This window comes from Anolis sagrei, chromosome 1 (assembly GCF_037176765.1).
Source record: "Anolis sagrei isolate rAnoSag1 chromosome 1, rAnoSag1.mat, whole genome shotgun sequence".
Taxonomy (NCBI): domain Eukaryota; kingdom Metazoa; phylum Chordata; class Lepidosauria; order Squamata; family Dactyloidae; genus Anolis; species Anolis sagrei.
In genome coordinates, this window is record NC_090021.1 from 93,443,366 (window position 1) to 93,463,354 (window position 19,989).

The 19,989-nt window shown below is 39.7% G+C and overlaps 1 protein-coding gene across 1 annotated transcript in view; it reads right to left on the reverse strand.

Annotated features, from left to right (window-relative positions):
- Positions 1-19,989, reverse strand: part of CDC40 (cell division cycle 40) — a 51,626-nt gene that overhangs the window by 3,251 nt on the left and 28,386 nt on the right. Inside the window, exons 4-13 of the mRNA XM_060753162.2 lie at positions 18,694-18,777; positions 17,040-17,179; positions 14,341-14,437; positions 12,918-13,057; positions 10,744-10,818; positions 10,368-10,413; positions 8,814-8,915; positions 7,971-8,086; positions 7,609-7,742; positions 116-192 (exon numbers count right to left, since the gene is read on the reverse strand). Of these exons, the coding sequence (XP_060609145.2) occupies positions 116-192; positions 7,609-7,742; positions 7,971-8,086; positions 8,814-8,915; positions 10,368-10,413; positions 10,744-10,818; positions 12,918-13,057; positions 14,341-14,437; positions 17,040-17,179; positions 18,694-18,777 (1,011 nt within the window). The remainder of the gene's footprint in view (positions 1-115; positions 193-7,608; positions 7,743-7,970; positions 8,087-8,813; positions 8,916-10,367; positions 10,414-10,743; positions 10,819-12,917; positions 13,058-14,340; positions 14,438-17,039; positions 17,180-18,693; positions 18,778-19,989) is intronic.

Here is a 19,989-nt window from a genome sequence, read left to right on the forward strand (position 1 = left end):
TGAGACAATCCAGCTATTCTGCCATATTTAAACTTACTATGGACCATCAAGAACTCAACTCTAAAGGATTAATGTGTTCTATCATATACCAAAGGATAAAAAAATGTTAGCTTACCATTTGGGGACAAAGTCACTGCAGGCATCGAGTGCATACTTGGCTCTGCTATGTATTTGAAATCTACTGGAATGTCCCTGCAAAAACAGAATATATAGATGAGGAACATTGTTCTGGAATCCAGTGCTACCTGAAAATTGAAGCATGCAATATCTAAACATGCTGCGATTGACATGTTTTATTTTTATCCTTTCTGTGTTTCAAGATAGATACCACTGTCATTCAATCTGATGTCCTATATTATATTAACTGATCCTGTTAATTTGCTCTTTTTCCATGATTTTTCCTATGCCGTAATACATTGTCATCTACCTTACTATACCACTTTATCCTTTAACTAGTTCACGTAGTGGTTTTCCTCCCCCCTCCAAAATTAGTCTGCTGTTATTGTTGTTGCTAGCTATTTTGTTATGTTGTTTTATGCTGTTTTATGCTGTTTTAATTGTTATTACTTTATTTTAATTGTATCCTGCCTGGACTTGGGCCCCATGTAAGCCGCCCTGAGTCCCTTCGGGGAGATGGAGGCGGGGTAGAAAAATAAAGTTCTTCTTCTTCTTCTACCACTCCTTCCAATACAGAACTTGAATTGTTCACTACTTATCTGTTTGGAAGTAAAATGGTACGATCCAAAAACAAGGGAGTGATTTCCATGTACCTGAGAGACTTCCCAAGTATCTAACTTATGAAACAAAGACAAAACTGTATGTTTAGCCCTGGTCTTGCCTGCCTATTCCTAGGCCCTATGGTATGTCAAGGACAGCTGAGGCTTGAATTGTTGAAGGTTGTCAGCTGAAACCATTAAAAATGATAAAGGTCGAGGAAGAGATTGGTTTGCTAGGAGTAATGCCTGCCATGAAGTTAAAGCTCTCCCTCGGCTTGATACACAGCAAGGAAGGGAGCCTCTTTCAGACAGAAGATTGTGTTCAGTTTTGGATATATTCTCAGGGACTAGATACCAATAGTGGGTGGGGACAGGAATATCAGCATGCCTTAATTAAAAATAACTTAAGTGACAGTAACTAAGTCGGATGAGAGCTACTTGGAAACTCATACAAACTAAAGGGAGAATCTGGGGAATCTGAGAAGACGAAATGTAGCATCCTGGCTTTAGGTTCTCCAACCTTTGTAGGGAAGCCAGTTGGGAGATTTCTCACTTTCTAGAATTTCCAGATATTACTAGACTGCAATTTCCAAAAGGTAGTACAACCAAAGCTGAGGAATTATAGGTGCTGCAGTCCAACAACACTTGGAAGCCCATGCATTCTCTACCGCTGATGAAAACGATATTTCCAAACCATTGTATTGCACAAATCTTGAATTGTTGCCTTTGTAAAGCCACCATGAGTCCCCTTCAGGGTTGAGAAGGGCAGGATATAAATGTGCTATATAAATAAATAATAAATAATTCTATTTTATTGTGGGTACCAGCTAAATATCAAAGATAGGGAGATCCTACATTTGAACAACTTTTAGGGAATGGAGTGTTCCTAATTCAAGTGTTATTTTTTATCTGGGAGAAGAAGCAACATGCAAACTACCCTAAATAGATTCTTAAGGGTATTTACATTAAAAATACAATCCATCATTGTAGCTAGTCTAAACATTGGGCAGTTACTGTTTTAATATAAAGACTTCAAACAAGTGGCAAGCTGGAGTTTACTCAATGCTTATAAGGACGGGACAGATTATATAGGTTAAGCCTCCCTTATCCAAAAGCTTGAGAGCAGAAATGTTTTAGATTTTTTTGAATTTTTTTAATACCTAACTGTCTTTGCATACATACAGGCTGTCCCCATGTTAAACTCACAATAGGTTTGTTCTTAAGTTGAATTTGTTTGTAAATCAGAACAGGTACATTTTAAAATGTAACTCCAGCCAATATGCAAGCAAGCTTTGGATAGCTCAGGGAAAAGTTAACACTCTTGTGGCATGTTTTGCTGATAATAACTCTTTTAGGAGTGAATTTCCCTTCTTAGGAGTAGATTTCTCTTACTTCCTGTTGCCTCACCCTTGTTCGTAACTATGAATCATTTGTAAGTTGTATATTTATAAGTCGGGGACTACCTGTACAGTGAATGAGGAGTCAAGGTTAGTCACATGACCAGAGGTCTTCTCCAAGGAGCCCATGCTCCACCATGCTCAGAAATTTCATGAGGGTAAGAAGGCGGGCTTGTGTGAATGGAGCCACAGGAACCAGGGTCTTTCACAACTCATAAAATGTCTGATAGTAGTGAAGCAAAAGCTCCATGAGGAAAAACCCAGCAGGTCCTGGATGTGTAACTAGCCCCCTTTCCCCAAAGTTGAAAGTAGGTGGGTGTCAATAAAACATTTAGGTTTTTGAAGTATTTCAGATTACTGGATAAGGGAAGCTCAAACTGGACAGTCAATGTTCCTTTATATCAGGCTTGAATTAGCAAGGATGAACAATGTGAGTATGAAAAGGCCTTTCCGAAATTCAAGGGATTTAGAAGATGCCTAAAAGAGTTTTGTTTATTTATACTTATGGTTAAAGATTCAAAATGTTTAAATCTGATTAACAAAATGTTCTTTCAAACCTCTTGAGGGTTGTTACAGCTGGCAAAAATCTTAACAGTTTTTTGTGGGTAGCAATGAAGACTTAACAATGCATAAACCATTCATTACAAAGCTACATTAACCTTAATAATATTTACATACATCAAATTAACGACAAAATAGATGGAGTGTAAATGGTCCCATGAAGGTTAATTACTGTTTAATTTTGTTCACATAATGATGCAATCATGTAAATTCAAAGTAATCAAATTCTATCTCTAGTACTTCTGCCCCACTGAAAAACCAGAGGAAAAAATTAAAATTCATGGCTATTTCTGAAGAACCACATGGAACAACATGCAAAGGTGCAAACCCAGATACCATTTATTATGGCAAATACTTCAATATTCATTTTGTAACTATGTTTATACATCACATTATTGATAGATCCTACCTAACATAGCAAAATTAGGCATAACTTTATTTCACAGATGATGTTACTTGAGAAAAAAGAGCCCTTAGAATGTATGGTTGCTTACTTGTAACCATGTTTCTTCAAGTGGTCATCTGTGAAATTTGCACATATAGTATTACTCCTGAACAGTAAGCTCTAGAATTTTCTGGAAAACTTTAACCCTTTAAGGCCATGGCTCTGCCCACCCTCCCCATCATGCCTATAGCTGGTGGACAGAAGCATGACAGAAAGCAGGGAGGATGGGCAGGGGTGTGCGACTGCTGTAGTTGATGCCATATGCCCCAACAGTGACTGCACATCATGGGCCCAAAGCTGTTGCTCCCATATGGCCTGGAGAACTAACGATCATAAGGTCCTAAAACCTGGTAGATAGGCCTTCTGAGCCACTGAGTCCAGAGGTGCCCCAATAAACTGAATCCTTTGGGTAGGGTGAAGGTGAGATTTTGCCATATTGATGAGCCCTAAGTCCTGTAGCAAGGACAGAGTAATGTGAATGTGAGATAAGAGTTACAACCAGGTGTGTGCCAATAAGAGCCAATCATCAACATAGGGGCACATAATTATCCTGTTCAGGAAGAGGTGTGCTGCCACCACTGTCATGCATTTTGTAAACACCTGTGGTGCTGTAGTGATTCCAAAGAAACAAAATGCTGCTCTATCTATCAGAAAGGAAAAGAAACAGTGGTGGTCTGGCCGAACAGGAATATGAAAATAAGCATTCCTCAAATCAATACTGGCAAACCATGCTCCCTCTGCTAGGAGGGGAAGAATAGTGGACAATGTCACTATGCAGAAATGCTGAGATGTAAGTGTTTAGGCCTCTTAAGTCAGTGGAGCATAGTGGCACTATAATTTCCTTCTGTAGCAACTTCTCGATTTTCTGCCAAGTGCTGCATAGAGGTGAAATTGACCTTATATACAGTGTCAATACACCTGGACACCCCAGGAACTGCTGCTGGTGATAAATCAGAACACTTGGTTAGCTGAAGCAGGTATGGCAACACCACAATCAGGGAAGCTTGTTGCTGTTCAGATGGAGAAAGTGGATCCTCCATTACCACTACCAGTTGCGCCGCAGGTAAGTCAAGGGCATGCGTCAACTGTATCATTAGTGCCAAAAAACATTCTGACTCCTTTGTACATGGAAGCTCTTGTTCCATTACTTGATCAGGTTTATCTAGGGTATCAGCAAAGGCATCTGACTCATTGTCCTCAGTGTCACCCAACAACGTGGGCAAAGGTAAAGTGATAGATTGTTGAGGCAGCCCCTGCAAAGACAGATGTCCCGCACTGTCTGATGAGCACAAGCCCAGCTGCTGTCACTGAGGGCCTTGGTCAGTCATGTTCTGCAGTCCAAAAAAGTAAGAGCAACCACCTGTTGCACTCCAGGACAGGAAAAAGCCCCCTGATTTTAAAACTCACCACACATTGAGTGAAGAAACAAATCCTTTTTATTGAAACTTAGTAAAATAGCCAGTAGAAAGAAATGCTTGTAAGAAAATAGGAAACTTCCAAAAAGTAAAAGGTCAGTAAAATGCAGTAACTTAAAGCAATGTCCACAAAAGATATAAAAGCAATCCACAGCAGTATTTTTCCAGATAGGAATCATCAGAATGCAAAGACAATCCAAACGCTGCTAATCAACACCAAAAGGCTAGAAGTATCCACAAGAACAAGACCCCTTAAACAGGATTTCCACAGGACATGAACTTAATTTCCAAACGATGCCTGATCTAATAGGTTTTCCCTTGAAGCAAACCTTACATCCCAAAAACCAGAAACTGGTTTTGTTTCCTCCCACTCTTGACTCTTATCTGACGAAGCCTTTTGGAGCAACGTAAACTTTGAGTCTGTTGTTGGTCCTGGCTGAACTCCAGCCGCCTGTTTTTCAACTCCCTTTCTGGTTGCTCATTAAAATTTCCAGGTGTCAGATGGTTTTCCAAACCCAAATCTTGAGAGCTCACAGGGAGAGGGAGTAAACCATTATCCCTATACCCAGCAGTAGTCTCATGTGAAACTGCCCTTTGCACTGGGGGCTCTCTGTCATTTGCAAGAAAATCATTGACCAAACCATTTCCATCTTGCACCTCAGCCTCGGCACCATCATTTCCCTCATCATTTCTCACAGCATTGCCCACATCAGAAGCATCATGATCATCCTAGAACACAAACACAGACAGGCTGATTCCTAACACCACCAAGGGAATGGTGGACATACTCAGTGTGGGGCCACTGTGGTGCAGCCTCTCTGATCCCATACAGGGGGGAAGAAAAACACCCGGTAGTACACAGGGACCTCAAGAGGTTATCAGAGGTCCAGGACCAACTGGGGGAACTCATTGAACCCAGGAGTGGTTCTGGAGATCATTTGCACCCTTCCACAATACCTCCCTGGGCAGCTGCCCGAAATGGGTGGTCTAATGCCTCAGCCTCCAAAGAGGTTCCTAGTGTCGCTGGCTGGATTTGTGGGGCCCGGCCCGACTCCAGCGTCTTGTGATGGAAGGGACGGTATACAGGCCCCACAGCTGCTGACTCCAGCAGCCAGAGCTCTGGTGAAAGGGGCATGACTGCAGAACACTGCATTAGCATTTGGGTTACTTCTGCTTCTATTAATGGAGGGAGCACACAGAGCACCACCCTCTCCAGGGGAAAGTGCTTCCCCTGTGGCCTTGGCTCCTCTCTTATCAGTGGAAGCACTGGGGAGGGAGGCTGGGTTCCAGTTGTGACTAGTGGCAGCGTAAAAGCACACCCAGCTGTGGTGGTAATATTTTTCTTTTTACTTTTTGGGACGGCGGGAGCGGCCTGGTGACTGCTGTGCCGCCATCAACTTGGAATGTTTCTCCACCCACGACTCCAACACCACTGACAAGGAGGACGAGCCCTGCAGCAGTGAGTGCTGTCACCTGGCCTCCCGGGCTGGCTCCAAGATGGCCCTCTTCCTGGGGCTGGTAGCTGGAAAAATGGCTTGCTCTTAAGAGCATAGCCTTAAGTTGGGCCACTCGGCTTTTTCTAGTGTGGGGTGTGTGTGAGAGAGAGACATAGCTCACAGGGATTTACACTGTGCCCCCCCCCCAAAACACAATAAACACATGATGTGTTTGTCAGCATCCTGCAACCCAGTGCCACAAGACACACACTTTCTAGTATTTAAAGAGGACATAACCGGCCTGAGTCATAAATAGTCTGTAGTCAACAATCCACAAGGTTGTAAGAGAAGAGTAGTCAAGAAGTCTGAGGTCTAGTATCTGTATAGTATATAGTCATTCAGAGAGATTTCTAATGCTTGCTGCTAAGGCAGCAGACAAAAGGAACTGAGGCTGTAGCCCCATCCATCAGCTATATGCACAATGGGGAAGGTGGGTGGGGCCATAGTCTTAAAGTGCTTTCCAGAAGATTCTCATGTAAACCGCCCCGAGTCCCCATCGGGGAGATGGTGGTGGGGTATAAATAAAGATGATGATTATTATTATTATGGAGCTTACTGCACATGTGCAGGAGTAACACCATATGTGCGATTTTCACAGAGACCACAAAGAATAAAATAAATCTGTGCCAGTGAGATATTATGAGTTCAAGTGATCTTTTCTTCTCTACCAACTATCCTGTTACTCTGAAGTATGAACATCTACCAATTAAAAGCACTTTAATGAGGCAAAACCTCCAATCAAAACTTGTTCATTCACCAATGCAATGTCCATATTTTATTTGCCCATTTCTCATATATTACAGTACAAACTCACATGATGAACGAAGGATGGCCTTGGTGTGCCATTAAATGGTACAGATGAAACAGTAGGTGGTGCTCTTTCCTCAAAGTCATCAGGCAACTGAGGGCCCCTCCAATAAACTGTAATGGTTTTGAAATGTTTACCAAAGGCAGCCAACCATCAAAAAGTCTGCCTTTGTTCTAATCATTCGTTTCTCCCCTGGATATGAAGGCCCCTTGCTGGAGCCTTGGCATTCTTCTTGACTTTTGGAAATAATGTGTCTAATATGATATTGCAATATATATACTTTTTCCATGCAGTATCTCTCTGCATATATCATATCTTCTGTTATGTCCCTTTATTTTTCAATAATCTGTGCTCTGATCAGATTTCTCTGAAGACCCAAAAGGACATATTAGGTAACCAAGTATAAAAAGTAGGCCATGGAACAGCCATGGAATATATTTGCAGACCACTTACAAAAACAAATTCTTGGTTGCAGTGCCTTCACTCATACCCTTCCCACTTTTACTCTGGAAGAAAAGTAAACTTCACCATTACCAGCCCTGGTTAATGGGAGGAAAGACTCCTGATCCTATAGCCTAAATGTAAGTTGCAAAATAAGGCCGAGGAATTTCATTTCAGCAGACTAAACTCACCAAACAATCTAAACCAGTTGTACAGCTAGTTGGCCTTGGGAAAACTGAAATGGCAGACAGTGCATTTTACTAGTCCAATTTAAAAGGTATTTTTCTTTCTGCTCAATCAGTTTCAGTGGCAATAAATTTTTCACTCACCATTCCCAGACTCTCAAACTCTTGTCATCAGATGTGCTCACAAACCTCCTGTTCTCATCCACAAATACAATAGTGTTGACAGCACCCAAATGCCTGTCATACTCCTGAACAATTTCACCACTTCGAACATCCCACTGCAAGACAAAACAAGTCTGAATGATTCTTTTAAAACACAAAGTCTATTGTACACAATATTTTGTAAGATTTCTGGAACAGAAAAGCACAAAAACTAAGAATGGCTTGGGAAAAAAACCCAAATCTTATAGGGAGATCGTGGTTGTTATTGCAACTGTAAATAAGGCATTCTTATAAATGAGAATTAAATCTTATTTTTTTAAAAAAAATACATTTAAAAAAGTTACCTGTACAATTTTCTTATCTGACATCCCTGCTACAAAAAGATTCTGCTTATCTTCATCAGGATTGAATTTGACACAGTAAGGGACTTTTCTATTAGTGAATCTTGAAATACACTGACCTGGAGAGAGAGAGAAATGACCAAACAGGGAGAAATGTTACATATTTAGAGTTTTATATTTTGACAAGCTTGCTTTGTATTGTGGCCACCATAAACATCACTTGTTCACTTATGGTAGCCCCATTAATTTCCTGGAGTTTTGTTCAGGAATATTCAAAAGATAGTTAGACATTGCCTCCCTCTGAAATATATACATTCCTTGGCAGTCTCCCATTCAAGCATTAACCAGGGCTGACTCTGCTTAGTTTCCAAGATCTGTCGCTTTGACAATAGGTATACTCTGCATAGAGAGCTAGAGCACGAATACAAGAAATTGTGGTATACTGAGGCAGCATATTGGTATTGCTGGAGTCAAGAGTGTTCATACTGACTGCTAATGGACTCTCTATGGTTGAGAAAAGGCGTATCCTCCAACCGTATACAAAGGTATGAGGAACTAACTCAGGCTCCTCTGCATGCAAAGGAAGTACTCTACTAATGAGTTGCAGGCCCCGTCTCATCTTTGATGAGATGAACAATCCTTTATGACTCATATAGTCAATTACATTCACTCTTGAAACAAACGTGATTTACAGCCAAATTCAATATATCCAAAAATAAGGTTGCATTATCTATAAGATGATAATGTACAGGAAACTCTTCCCGCACCACCCATTTGCATTTTAAAACTTCTGTTTGTCATTTAGAAAATATGAATACTAAAATAGATAAGATATATGCTGCTTACCTGTTTCTGTGTCCCAGAGTTTAAGATACCGGTCATACGCAGCACTGAGAAACTGGTTCCCAGCATTGTTAAAACAGATATCTCTCACAGCTTTGCTGTGTCCTACAGGATGAAAGTACAGCATTAGCAGAAAAAGGACCTGGCATTGCCCTCTGGGTGAAACATAGGTTGGATGCACAGTATCTCTGCCTGCAATGCAACCCCCACGCTAATTCTGAATGAGAAGAAATGGGGGGGGGGGGGGGTGTTTGGTCTTGAGTCTCCATCCCACCATCCCCTGCTGTAATAAAAGTATTTTTTTCTGACAGAAGTGGAGGTTACCAACCATCTGTTCACTGCTATGAATGGATTTCCCAACCCATGAGCTGCAGGCATTACAGCCTTTGATACACATAGGTCCAAATACCATAGGAAAAATCTCTACACAAATGGAGGCATGGGTTTGCATGTGAACTCTTCTCCCCAGATGCGTATATTAAATAATGATTCATGAGCCAGCGTCCAAAAATAGTATTGCAAAGAATTGCTACAGAAGTTCTATTTTAGGCACAGTTTACCCATTCTGCAAATTCTTCCTGTCCCAGAAACTTGAGGTGAAAGGCCACCTCTACAGTTCCTTGATTTGGATTCACTTCGTCTACTGTTTAAGGATGTCTTCTCCTGCTTTCTGAAGCATTATATATTGGAAATGAACCAAAGAGAACAAAGTAGTTCACATATCTAAAAATATTTCATCACCTTCTTTAACGGAGAAGAATGATTTTTTTTAAAAAAAAAAAAACTACCTATGCATACATACACAAGGGGGTCTTTAGAAATGTTTTCAATAACAAAGATTGAGGTCTTAAATCAAGATTAGAACTAGTTACATACTAGTTAACGTAATGTTTCATAACATCCATTTTTTTATAGCTTGGATGTCTCAATCTATTTTCAGAAAAGGCAAAAAGAAGGCAATGGCTCAGAAACAGCTCTCCAGGGAATGCTGTGCTAGTTAAGCTTTGGAGTTTTGTAATGGAAGAAAAGAAGTCTTGTTTCAGAGTGTAAGCAGTGCACTACACTCAGTCTCACAGTATATACAGTGCTGCCATGATCCTTCTCAGTTTTAAACCAAAGTTAATTAAGATAAATGATGCAGACAGGTAAGAAGACTGGTGGTAAAGAGAGTGATATTTTAAAATGTTACAGTCTTGCAGCGTATCTGAATGAATTTCACTGACTGGAAAATGGGTTTGCTAGTCTCATGGTTGTATCTTTGCAACCAGGAAAATGATGATGCATATTTGGCCCCATTGCTAATCTGCCATCTAAAATCAAATGAACAGGAGTCTAAATTGTTTTAACGAGTTTTAACGGTTTTTCTTTTAAGTACTGGATAATTTTAAAATCATTTAGTCTTTTAAAATTATTTTCTTACTGTTTTAAATTGTCTACGCTGCTTAAATAGATTTTACTGTATGCCACACTGACATCTTTTGATATGGGGCGGAATATAAATATCTAAACCAATTAATTAAATAAATAAAAATCAAAATATTAAAATTAAAAAAATACCAATGAAGGTTCGTAAGCATCTTCGTTCACCGTACACCTCCCAAAGCTGAAAGGATGGGGAGAAATAAAAATTTCAATACAGTTTCATTGGTAAACAAATGTGAATGCAATATACCAAGTTGTTTGTGCCAACAATTTATTTTAAAACAACCCCCCCCCCCCAAAGAAAGCTCTCAGAAAAAAATAGAGGGCTGGTTCTGAGGCACTTTTGTTGTCTCTAAACCACTTAAAAAAAGTTTAATCCCCTATCCACTCCATCAGTCAACAGTGGTCAGAAGTAAAATCACATAATTAAAATATTAAAGGGAAGGCATTCCCAAAGGCATTTTGGTGGAAATGTAACAATTATAAGCAGCAGCCGTGTAAGGTTACTCACCTTAATTTTACAGTCCATGGAACAGGACAACAGCAGGTGGCCAGAAAGAGGAAATAATCTGACGGCGCTGACTCCCTTTAAATAAAAAAGTAATGATGAAGCAAAAAACTGGATTACCAGAGGCATTTCTACTCATAGTGATGGATCAGAATTCCATTGTTAATGAGATGCTGCCCATGACGTTAATGACTGATGCTTTGGGGCAGGGAGGAGAACCTGTTGCCCTCCAGATGTTATTGGATTGCAATGCCTGTTACTCCCTATTATTACTAGCCAATATGGCCAATCATCTGGAATTATGGAGCTGTAATCCAACCCAAGGCAAGGACAAACTACCTCTAAAAACCCTAAGGTCAAAATATATGGGCAACTTATGCCCCACCAGATGATGTTGGACTGCAACTCCAACACAGACAATGGTGAGCATGGTGAGGACTGATAGGTGCACTGCTAATATGAGGAGGGTCCCAAATTGACCATCCTTGGAATAGACAGACCAGTGGTTTAACTTCTAAAATAATAGTGTTGCAAGACATCCCAAGGGCCATCCAGTCCAACCCCCTTCCATACAGGAACACTGAACCCCCCCCCCCCCCCCCGACAGATGGTCATCCAGCCTCTGCTTATAAACCCCCTGAGAAAAAGTCATCTGAGCAAATCGCAGACATCTGCAGCAACTCAAAGTGCAAGAATGCAACCACAATTCTGTAAACCCTTCGGTGAGTACAACAAAAGATTTTTTTAATAATCTTTGTATGAATAATGTCTCAAAGTCAGTTAAATACACTAACAGGGACCCATGACAGTAAATTATAGGCAAGACTAAATGGCTAAGAATTACATATCTAGGAGTTCAAATGCTTTGGAACAGTGGTTGAAGAAGGAGCACAGAACTCAACTCCCTAAGAGCCTCATTTTACATTTTCACTAAATGATGGTCACACTTAATGGAAAAAGAATGATGACCTATACAGAATGTGAAACTAAACATTTGCACAGTGCAAATATAGTAACATGTCTTCACACACTATTAGCAGACAGAGTAATATGTGGTTAACAATGCCTGGTGAGAATTATAAGCTACAGGTGAGAATTGGGATAATGCACCACTTATGCCTTTATGATGAAGAAACCTTCCTACAAAGCAAAGGCTTTTGCTACTAAAATCGATTGCTAGTTAACACATAGTTTGCCATTACAAAGACTTTGGAGGCTTAGCTAGGAACATATATGTATATTATTCTGGGAAACTTCCATATCCTGAAAGACTCCCAGGAAAGCTCCGAAAAAGTTGTATTAAATCTCTCTACAGTTCGGCAGTAAGGGAACACACTCTGAAATCTGAATTCTCTTGAACGTTTATAAAATTTTTGATTGTTTACTGTCAAGTTAACTTTTGCATCTCGTGGATTTTAATTAAATATTTATTTTTTAATTGCTTGAGCCCCAAACAAAATGTGGGGAAGAAATGACAACAAAAATACTTAAACACTAGAGTTTCTTGTCAACTACTACTCAATTCTCTTATTAAAACAAGCATGATATATCAATTCATGAAGGGAGCCCCTGGGGGCGCAGTGAGTTAAACCACTGAACTACTGAACTTGCTGATCAAAAGGCCACACTGGTTTGAATTTGTGGAGTGGGGTGAACTCCCACTATTAGGCCCAGCTTCTCCCAACCTAGCAGTTCAGAAACATGCAAATGTGAGTAGATCAATAGGTACTGCTTCAGCGGGAAGGTAATGGTGCACCATGAAGTCATGCTGGCGACATGACCTTGGAGGTGTCTATGGACAATGATGGCTCTTCAGCTTAGAAATGGAGATGAGCACCATCCCCCAAAGTCGGACACACTACTCGACTTAATGTCAAGGGGAAACCTTTACCTTTTATCAATGCATGAATTGCTCCTTTAAACTCAGGAAACTGATGCAACAGGCAATTCATTACAACAGGCAATTGATGCAAAGGCAGTTTATATATGACAATATTTAGAATTAAATTTGAGGTAAACTGATTTAATATAATTTAATGTAACATACACAATCAGAGATACAATCTGCAAAGATAGTTTCTGAAACTTTAAGAGAGGTCAGGCTCACTATCATGATGTTAAATAATATTAGTTAAACACAAAGAGACAGCATGTGAAGTAAGAAAATAGTTCTTTACCTTGGTATGACCAGACCATACATGGATTTGCTTTTTAGGAAGATAACACTTTTCAGGGGGTACTGCTGAACGAAGGTTAACTCCAACATCCTGGGGAACGTGAAGATAGGACCTTCCTTGATAGTCATACATCTCTTTGACTAAAGGAAATGATTAAAAATAGAAATTACAAATTTACAATCTCTCGTAAATACATCACAGAGGAGTTGAAAGTTTAAACTGCAGGGATTAGAAAGAATATATTAAAAATACGTCACAAAATATATTGTCAAAGGCTTTCCTGGCCGGAATAACTGGGTTGTTGTGTGTTTTCTGGGCTGTATGGCCATGTTCCAGAAGCATTCTCTCCTGGCATTTTGCCTGTATCTGTGGCAGGCAACTTCCGAGGAATCAGAGGTTGTGAGGTAACAACCTCTGAGGATGTCTGCCACATATGCAGGTGAAACGTCAGGAGAGAATGCCTCTGGAACATGGCCATACAGCCTGGAAAGCACACAACATCTCAAAATGTCTCAATGTCTCTGGTTGCCCTATTTATGACATTGGCTTAAACTCAATATTCTGCTACAATCTGATTTAAAATGGACTGATTTAGAAATCATCTTTTCAGATGTCTTTAGGGGAAAGAAGGCACCCAAAGTGGTGAGAATGTTAAAAATATTCACTACAGTTACGTTTCAAAGTTGATTTGCAATACTGCATTGGGTTTCTGAATCTGGGGAATGAAATAAAGGGTGGCGGGGGGGTCAAAAGGAAGGTCCCATTGCATATCTGAGTATCAAACCAATTAACAGACTGAAGCAGAAAGGGAGAATGGGGCATGAAGTAAGACAAAGTTATGATGTGCAGGCAGGAGAGACTTCTCAATTATTTCTACAAGTTGCTTTCAAATCAGAACTGAAGCTCTGCAATAACTACAACTTAAAGCCATTATAGGTAGCAGTGAAATCTGCAAGCCTTTGTAATTAAGGTGAAATGTATCCACAGATACATAGTGGAAGAACTGACAAAGTAAAAAAAAAATGAAGTTTTATGTGGTAGAAATGACAGCCAAATGGCAGGGTGCCAACTTAAAACTGACATTTGAGATGAATTTACGAGCAAATGACATTTTCAGAGTGTTCCCAATAGTACAATCTGCCTAGAATTCTAAATTTAACCACATATTAAAATTCTTTCCTGTGTTACTAGAAACAACAAAACCAGTCTGCTTCTATGGCTCTTTTATACTGCAGACCCAGCCCCAGTATTTCTGGCTCTGTGGTTTTTTAAAAAGATATTATGTTTCTTCCTCCATGATATGCTGTTAGAATTACTGGCACAGTAAATAAACCACAATACGCAAGGTTATCTTTGAGGATGATGATCCATGTTTGAAAATAGAAGCAGGAAATGCAAATAAAGTGCTGAAAACAGAACTTACCATGCAAAATGGTCTTTTCTTCTCCAGGTTTATCATCTTCATGTTTGCCTTTCTTTTGCCTCTTTGCTGTTATTTCATCCAATTCTCTTTGTTCTTCCTAAGTAACCCAAATATTGAGAATTATCATCTTATATCCAGAACAAAACTGAAAAGACAGCAGATCCACCTAGCTGACTTTCAGAAATAATCAATTTTACCTGCCTCTAATCATGGTTCAAGGTGAGGTGCAGGAAAAGGAACTTCAAAAATACATTTTACATAAAACTTCAGTAAATAATATGGTCAGGAAACATATTAGGTCGAAGTAAATTTCATACCACATATATACACTCTTGTAATAATGATCTACATCAGGCATCCTCAAACTGCTGTTTGGACCTTTAACTCCCAGAATTCCTGACAATTGACAAGCTCATTAGGGCTTCTGGGAGTTGGAGACCCAAACGACTGGAGGGTTGCAGTTTGAGGATGCCCAATCTACAGAACACAACAGACAAAAGGAGGGAAATCCAAAGTCTACAGAAGTACCACAATTTAGAAACTACATTCTTGGTGGGAGAAGGCACATTCTCTCCAGAATCTCCTATCAAAACTAAACATGCTGATAATGAAAAGTATAATGGAGGAATGGAAGACTGCAGGATTGAATACGAAAGGCTAAATCTCTATACATATTAAAGATTGGAACTCATTTCTTGCTATGCTTTAACTTATTATGTTCCATAATCTTTTCTATCAAAGGTGGAAAATTGCAAGGGGGATAGAAGCCAATTTGCTCCCAGAATGCTGTTTCCTTCTGTAGTCTCTTGCAAAATGGTGACCTGGCATGACTTCATGTCACCTCCCACCAGTAATCTTCAACTACAGAAGAAAACAGAGGCATTTAGGAAGGCTTCTGTTGGGGTTACTGAAAGGTTGTATGTGTGGAAGGGGAGCATTTTCACATGCTTTAATGTGTGTGTGTGTGTACCTTGCGAACCGCATCTCGGCCTACGAGCCCACGAGGACCTTGAGATCATCTGGGGAGGCCCTTCTCTCGGTCCCGCCTGCCTCACAGGCACGCCTGGTGGGGACGAGAGAGCGGGCCTTCTCGGTGGTGGCCCCCCGGCTATGGAACTCCCTTCCTGCTGAAATCAGACAGGCGCCTTCCCTCATGGCCTTCCGCAAGGGCCTGAAAACCTGGCTCTTCGAAAAGGCCTTCAACTAAGTGCTATGTCTTTTTGGAATGACCACCGGAATGGACTATGACTATGAGATCGATTATGACCCCAAACTAGACGAAGCGGATTTTTAGATGTTGTGTGATGGTCTTGATCTATTGTAAATTGTTGTCTTTTCTATGTTCTGTACACCGCCACGAGTCGCCCTCGGGCTGAGAGTGGCGGTTAACAAGTGCAAATAATAATAATAATAATAATAATAATAATAATAATAATAATAATAATATATTATTTCAGGCAAAAACTGGCTGAAAATTGTACTAAGCTTTTAAAAATGAGGGTAGAGGATCTTTAAATCCTTGGTGGGGGGTGCAGAAGTGGAGTTCAAAGGCTGCAAATGGCCCATGGGGCAAACTCTGGCCACCCTATCTTTGACTAAACCGGCAAGCTATGGAAAAAGCCAAGATCAAGACCTGTTCCAATCTCATCCTTCCAAAAGGGTCTCTGATCTAAATATCAACATACACAACAGGGGGGTATGCAAGATGCCTGAAAAATATGTTCTCACTGAAAGAGAGTAAAAACAATTCATTTTGACAGTGATCATGTGTTATTTCAAGGGAAGGTGGGGCTCACTCTCTAAAGTAGGTGACTACTGATAGCCAAATGGCTGCCCATTCTGAATGTAGAACTTAGAGGAATTTTTATCTACTGCAATCCCACACCATCTTTAATGTAATAGCATAGAGACCCAAGAGGGAAAAAGTGCAAGCCTCTCTATTTAGTAAAAGAATGGAGTTTTTGTCCCAGAATAGGTCTCAGTGACAATTCACAAGCTCCTACTGATTACATGCTGGTTCCACTGTGCTGAGTCAAACTGTGTTCTCAACTCTTGACTTATCAGCCATTTCACCAGATTAAACCTCTGGCAGGCTACCATTTCTAAGTATCAACTTCCTACTTTTAACAAAGAGATAATACTAGCCTATTTTGTAGAGCGGTTGCCAGATTTTGAGATAATGTTTGGCAAGTGCTTTGGAAACCCAAAAAATGCTACATAAATGGTAAAGTCGGGAACCCAAATGGCGACATGTGGAACATAGTGTATAATAAGATTTGAGGGCACAGTACTGAATTTAACCCTATGGTTGCTCCATTTGATAGTTTTTTTTAACAGGAATAGATTGCTATTGGATGAAATATGGGTAAAACTAGATTCAGAGGGTTAGATTTCGGAGGGCATGAGGGGCTGAAGTGAGAACTGCCAAAATAGCACGATAAATAGTACAATATAAGTGTATTGTGATGCAGAAAAATAAACAAATGATTCTGATATGGGATATTTTCACCTTACTTCAAACTCTCCTGGCCTAAATATCCCTGACCAGGGAGCCTCATGAATTCTTCCATAACAACAACAACAACAACAATAATAGGTGGGATTGCTTTAGATATATTTAAGAGGCGTTCTAGACCAATGCCAAAGCATCATGCACTACTACTACTGTTATGTTTAGAAAGAAATAACAGAATGCTCACTTCTGAGGGCTTTGCAACATCCTTTTCATCAACATATTTTGCCCATGGTCCCAAGAAGCCATCAATATTAGATGCATCATTCTCTTTGAATTTCTTCCTTTTCTCCATTTTCTTTTGTCCTGTTTCAAACACTGTCAAACCTGAGGGCAGTAACAAAAAAATATGTATAGATTTGCAGGCAAAAACTTTACTTTAATGACATGGTATTCTTCAAGCCTCTGAACAGCTTTATAATAATAGTGAGATCAGGTAATCTGCTGAGGGGAAAACTGTTTTTGAGAGATGGTGATTTCAGTATACAAATGGCCCTTCCCACAAGGAAAAAGGACCTCAAGCAGATTAAATAATGTCATAGAATTATAAAGTTGGAAGACACCACATGGGCCATCCACTCCAACCCCCTGCCATGCAGGAAAAGCACAATCAAAGTACCCCTGACAGATGGTCATCCAGCCTCTGTTTAAAAGCTTCCAAGGAAGGAGCTTCCACTTCACTCGGGGCAGAGAGTTCCACTGCTGAACAGCTCTCACAATCAGGAAGTTCTTTCTAATGTTCAGGTGGAATCGCCTTTCCTGTAATTTGAACCCGTTGCTCTGTCTTTTCCCTATCCCCTGGTAGCATTTCACCACTTTCTTCATGCAGAGACCCTACCATTTCCTTTTTCTTCTGACATAACCAAAGAACCCTTTTTTATTGTTTTTACTTTCTTGGGCAAACTTGAGTTTATCTGGTGCTTTAGCCTTTCGGACCTTTTCCCTTCATGTGCTGGTTATTTATATTTATATAGTTATTTATATTCCTCTTTGGGGATTTCCCTCCTTTTCCATTTCTTGTACACCCCCCTTTGAAATCTTAGCTCAGCTGAAAGTTCTTTGGACATTCATTCTTGTTTCTTTAGACATTTTTCTCCTTGTTGCCACTGTTTGCATTTGTGCCTTCTGCGTCTTGTGTGTAAGAAACTCCCATCCTTCATTAATTACTGAAGAAACAGATCAAGGTGGCAACATGGCTCGCATACCAGATGTTTTAGCCCTCCTCCTCCCCCCAGGTTCTTGCTGCCATCCCCAAAGTAATACCTTGCTTACATTTAGTTCAGTAGGGATGAGTGTATGTCTCCAGAGTGATGGATTGGGACAGCAATGTAGCCCCACAAATTGTAGAGGTGGGCAGCCATGTAACTGAACAGTAAATTTGCTCATCACCATCAGTAACTTTCAGGGAGTTTCACAAATCTGTGCTCAGTATACCTGTGTCCAAATCTTAATTGTTTAAAATCACTCAATACCTTAAGCATCTTGTTTGTTGTAGTTGTATGATTTAAAGTTCTTTCCAATTTATGGAGACCTTAAGATGAGCCTAGCACAGGGATTTCTGGGTGATTTTTGTGTGTGCGTGACTTCTCTAAAGTTGCTGTCCATGGTTAAACATGATTCAAACCCTCCTCTACAGAGTCAAAGTCTAATGTTCAAACCAATACACCACACTGCCCATCACATTAAACATAACAAAATGCTTATTTGTCCCTTAGAAAGATATAGTTTATTCTGTATGTTATGCAACATTTTTCCTACTGAAAGAACATAAAATGCATTATTTATTACTTTATGAGAGAGAAGAGAACATTCCAAATTTAAAACAAAAAAGTATTAATTACCTTGATTTTTTTCAGCTTCCTCAACAGATCCAATATATTTAGTGGAAACTTCATAATTATCTATTGATGGATCTAAGGCATATCCTGCAAAAGGATACAAACAAAACATTTTGAGAGTCTTCTCTTACAGAACAGGGTTATTTTATCTACCAAACTCTCAAAATACCTCTGCTTTCAGGATACTTCCAAAGTACTTCAGTTTTTAAACAGGTTCATTTTGCAGTTAATGGGAGTACAATATAGTTTTTTTTAATTTCCACTGCTTTTATGAAAATTGATATACAAGATACCACACTTTATACATGCAATACCTTATGTAAATGCAAAACCACATGCTGTTGTCTTCCAATCAACATCTGACTAAATTGATTAGACAGTTTCTCACATCATATCGCCAATGAAGCATAAAGGATTTATATCCAATCTAGTGGATTTAACCAGCCAGTAAAATGACTAATCTGAAGAAATACAATAGCAGTCCTGAATCTTAGTAAAATTAAATGCTTTTTACACAATTTAGGAGACTTACCCAATGCCACAAACTTTAATCTGCAGGTAAACAACTGCCTGCCACAACCAATAGTGGATTGAAAGCAGTAGTATTCTTAAAAGTAACCTAGACAATTTCTACAGATACTTCAGACTTTTTCTTGGAATAATCTGCAGTATACTGTTCTGGACATTTATTTCTTTTAGGTGACTGGTGAAAAAGATATCTGGATACCTGTTCTATATATTTTCTCCAAATGTTTTGGACTCTGAGATAATTTCATAGAGATTAACACAATACTTTGATTTAACTGTCCATCCCTGCTCTGTCCCATTGCAAGGCATCTGAAAAGCCCCCTGCTGCCTATATGCTCTCCTTAAGAGGAAGGATGATAGGAGGGAAGGGTGTGTGAAGTGGTTGGATATGTATTGGGGCACCCCTTCTTCACATGCAGTGTTTCAGCATGGTTGGGCCATGATGACACCATAAACTAATGTACTGACCAAAGGACACAAAAATTAGTGACACTGCTGTCCCTAAATGCAATCTGGAAGAAGCTTTCAAGTATTTGCTAGAAGATTCAAAATGTTTTCATTTACTTACACAAGGCTTATCTGACCTACTTGTTTTATTTCACTTGGGTATAATCTTAGTTTTGGTTCAAATGTTTGCTGAAACATGTTGAACTACTCTTCATATTTCTGGTATAGGAACCTGCCCATTTTCATGCTATCTCTACCTCTGTTACCAAAGTTTCTTTGTTAACTGTACATCTGTTGAAATAGCCTTTCTCACCTCACCTCACA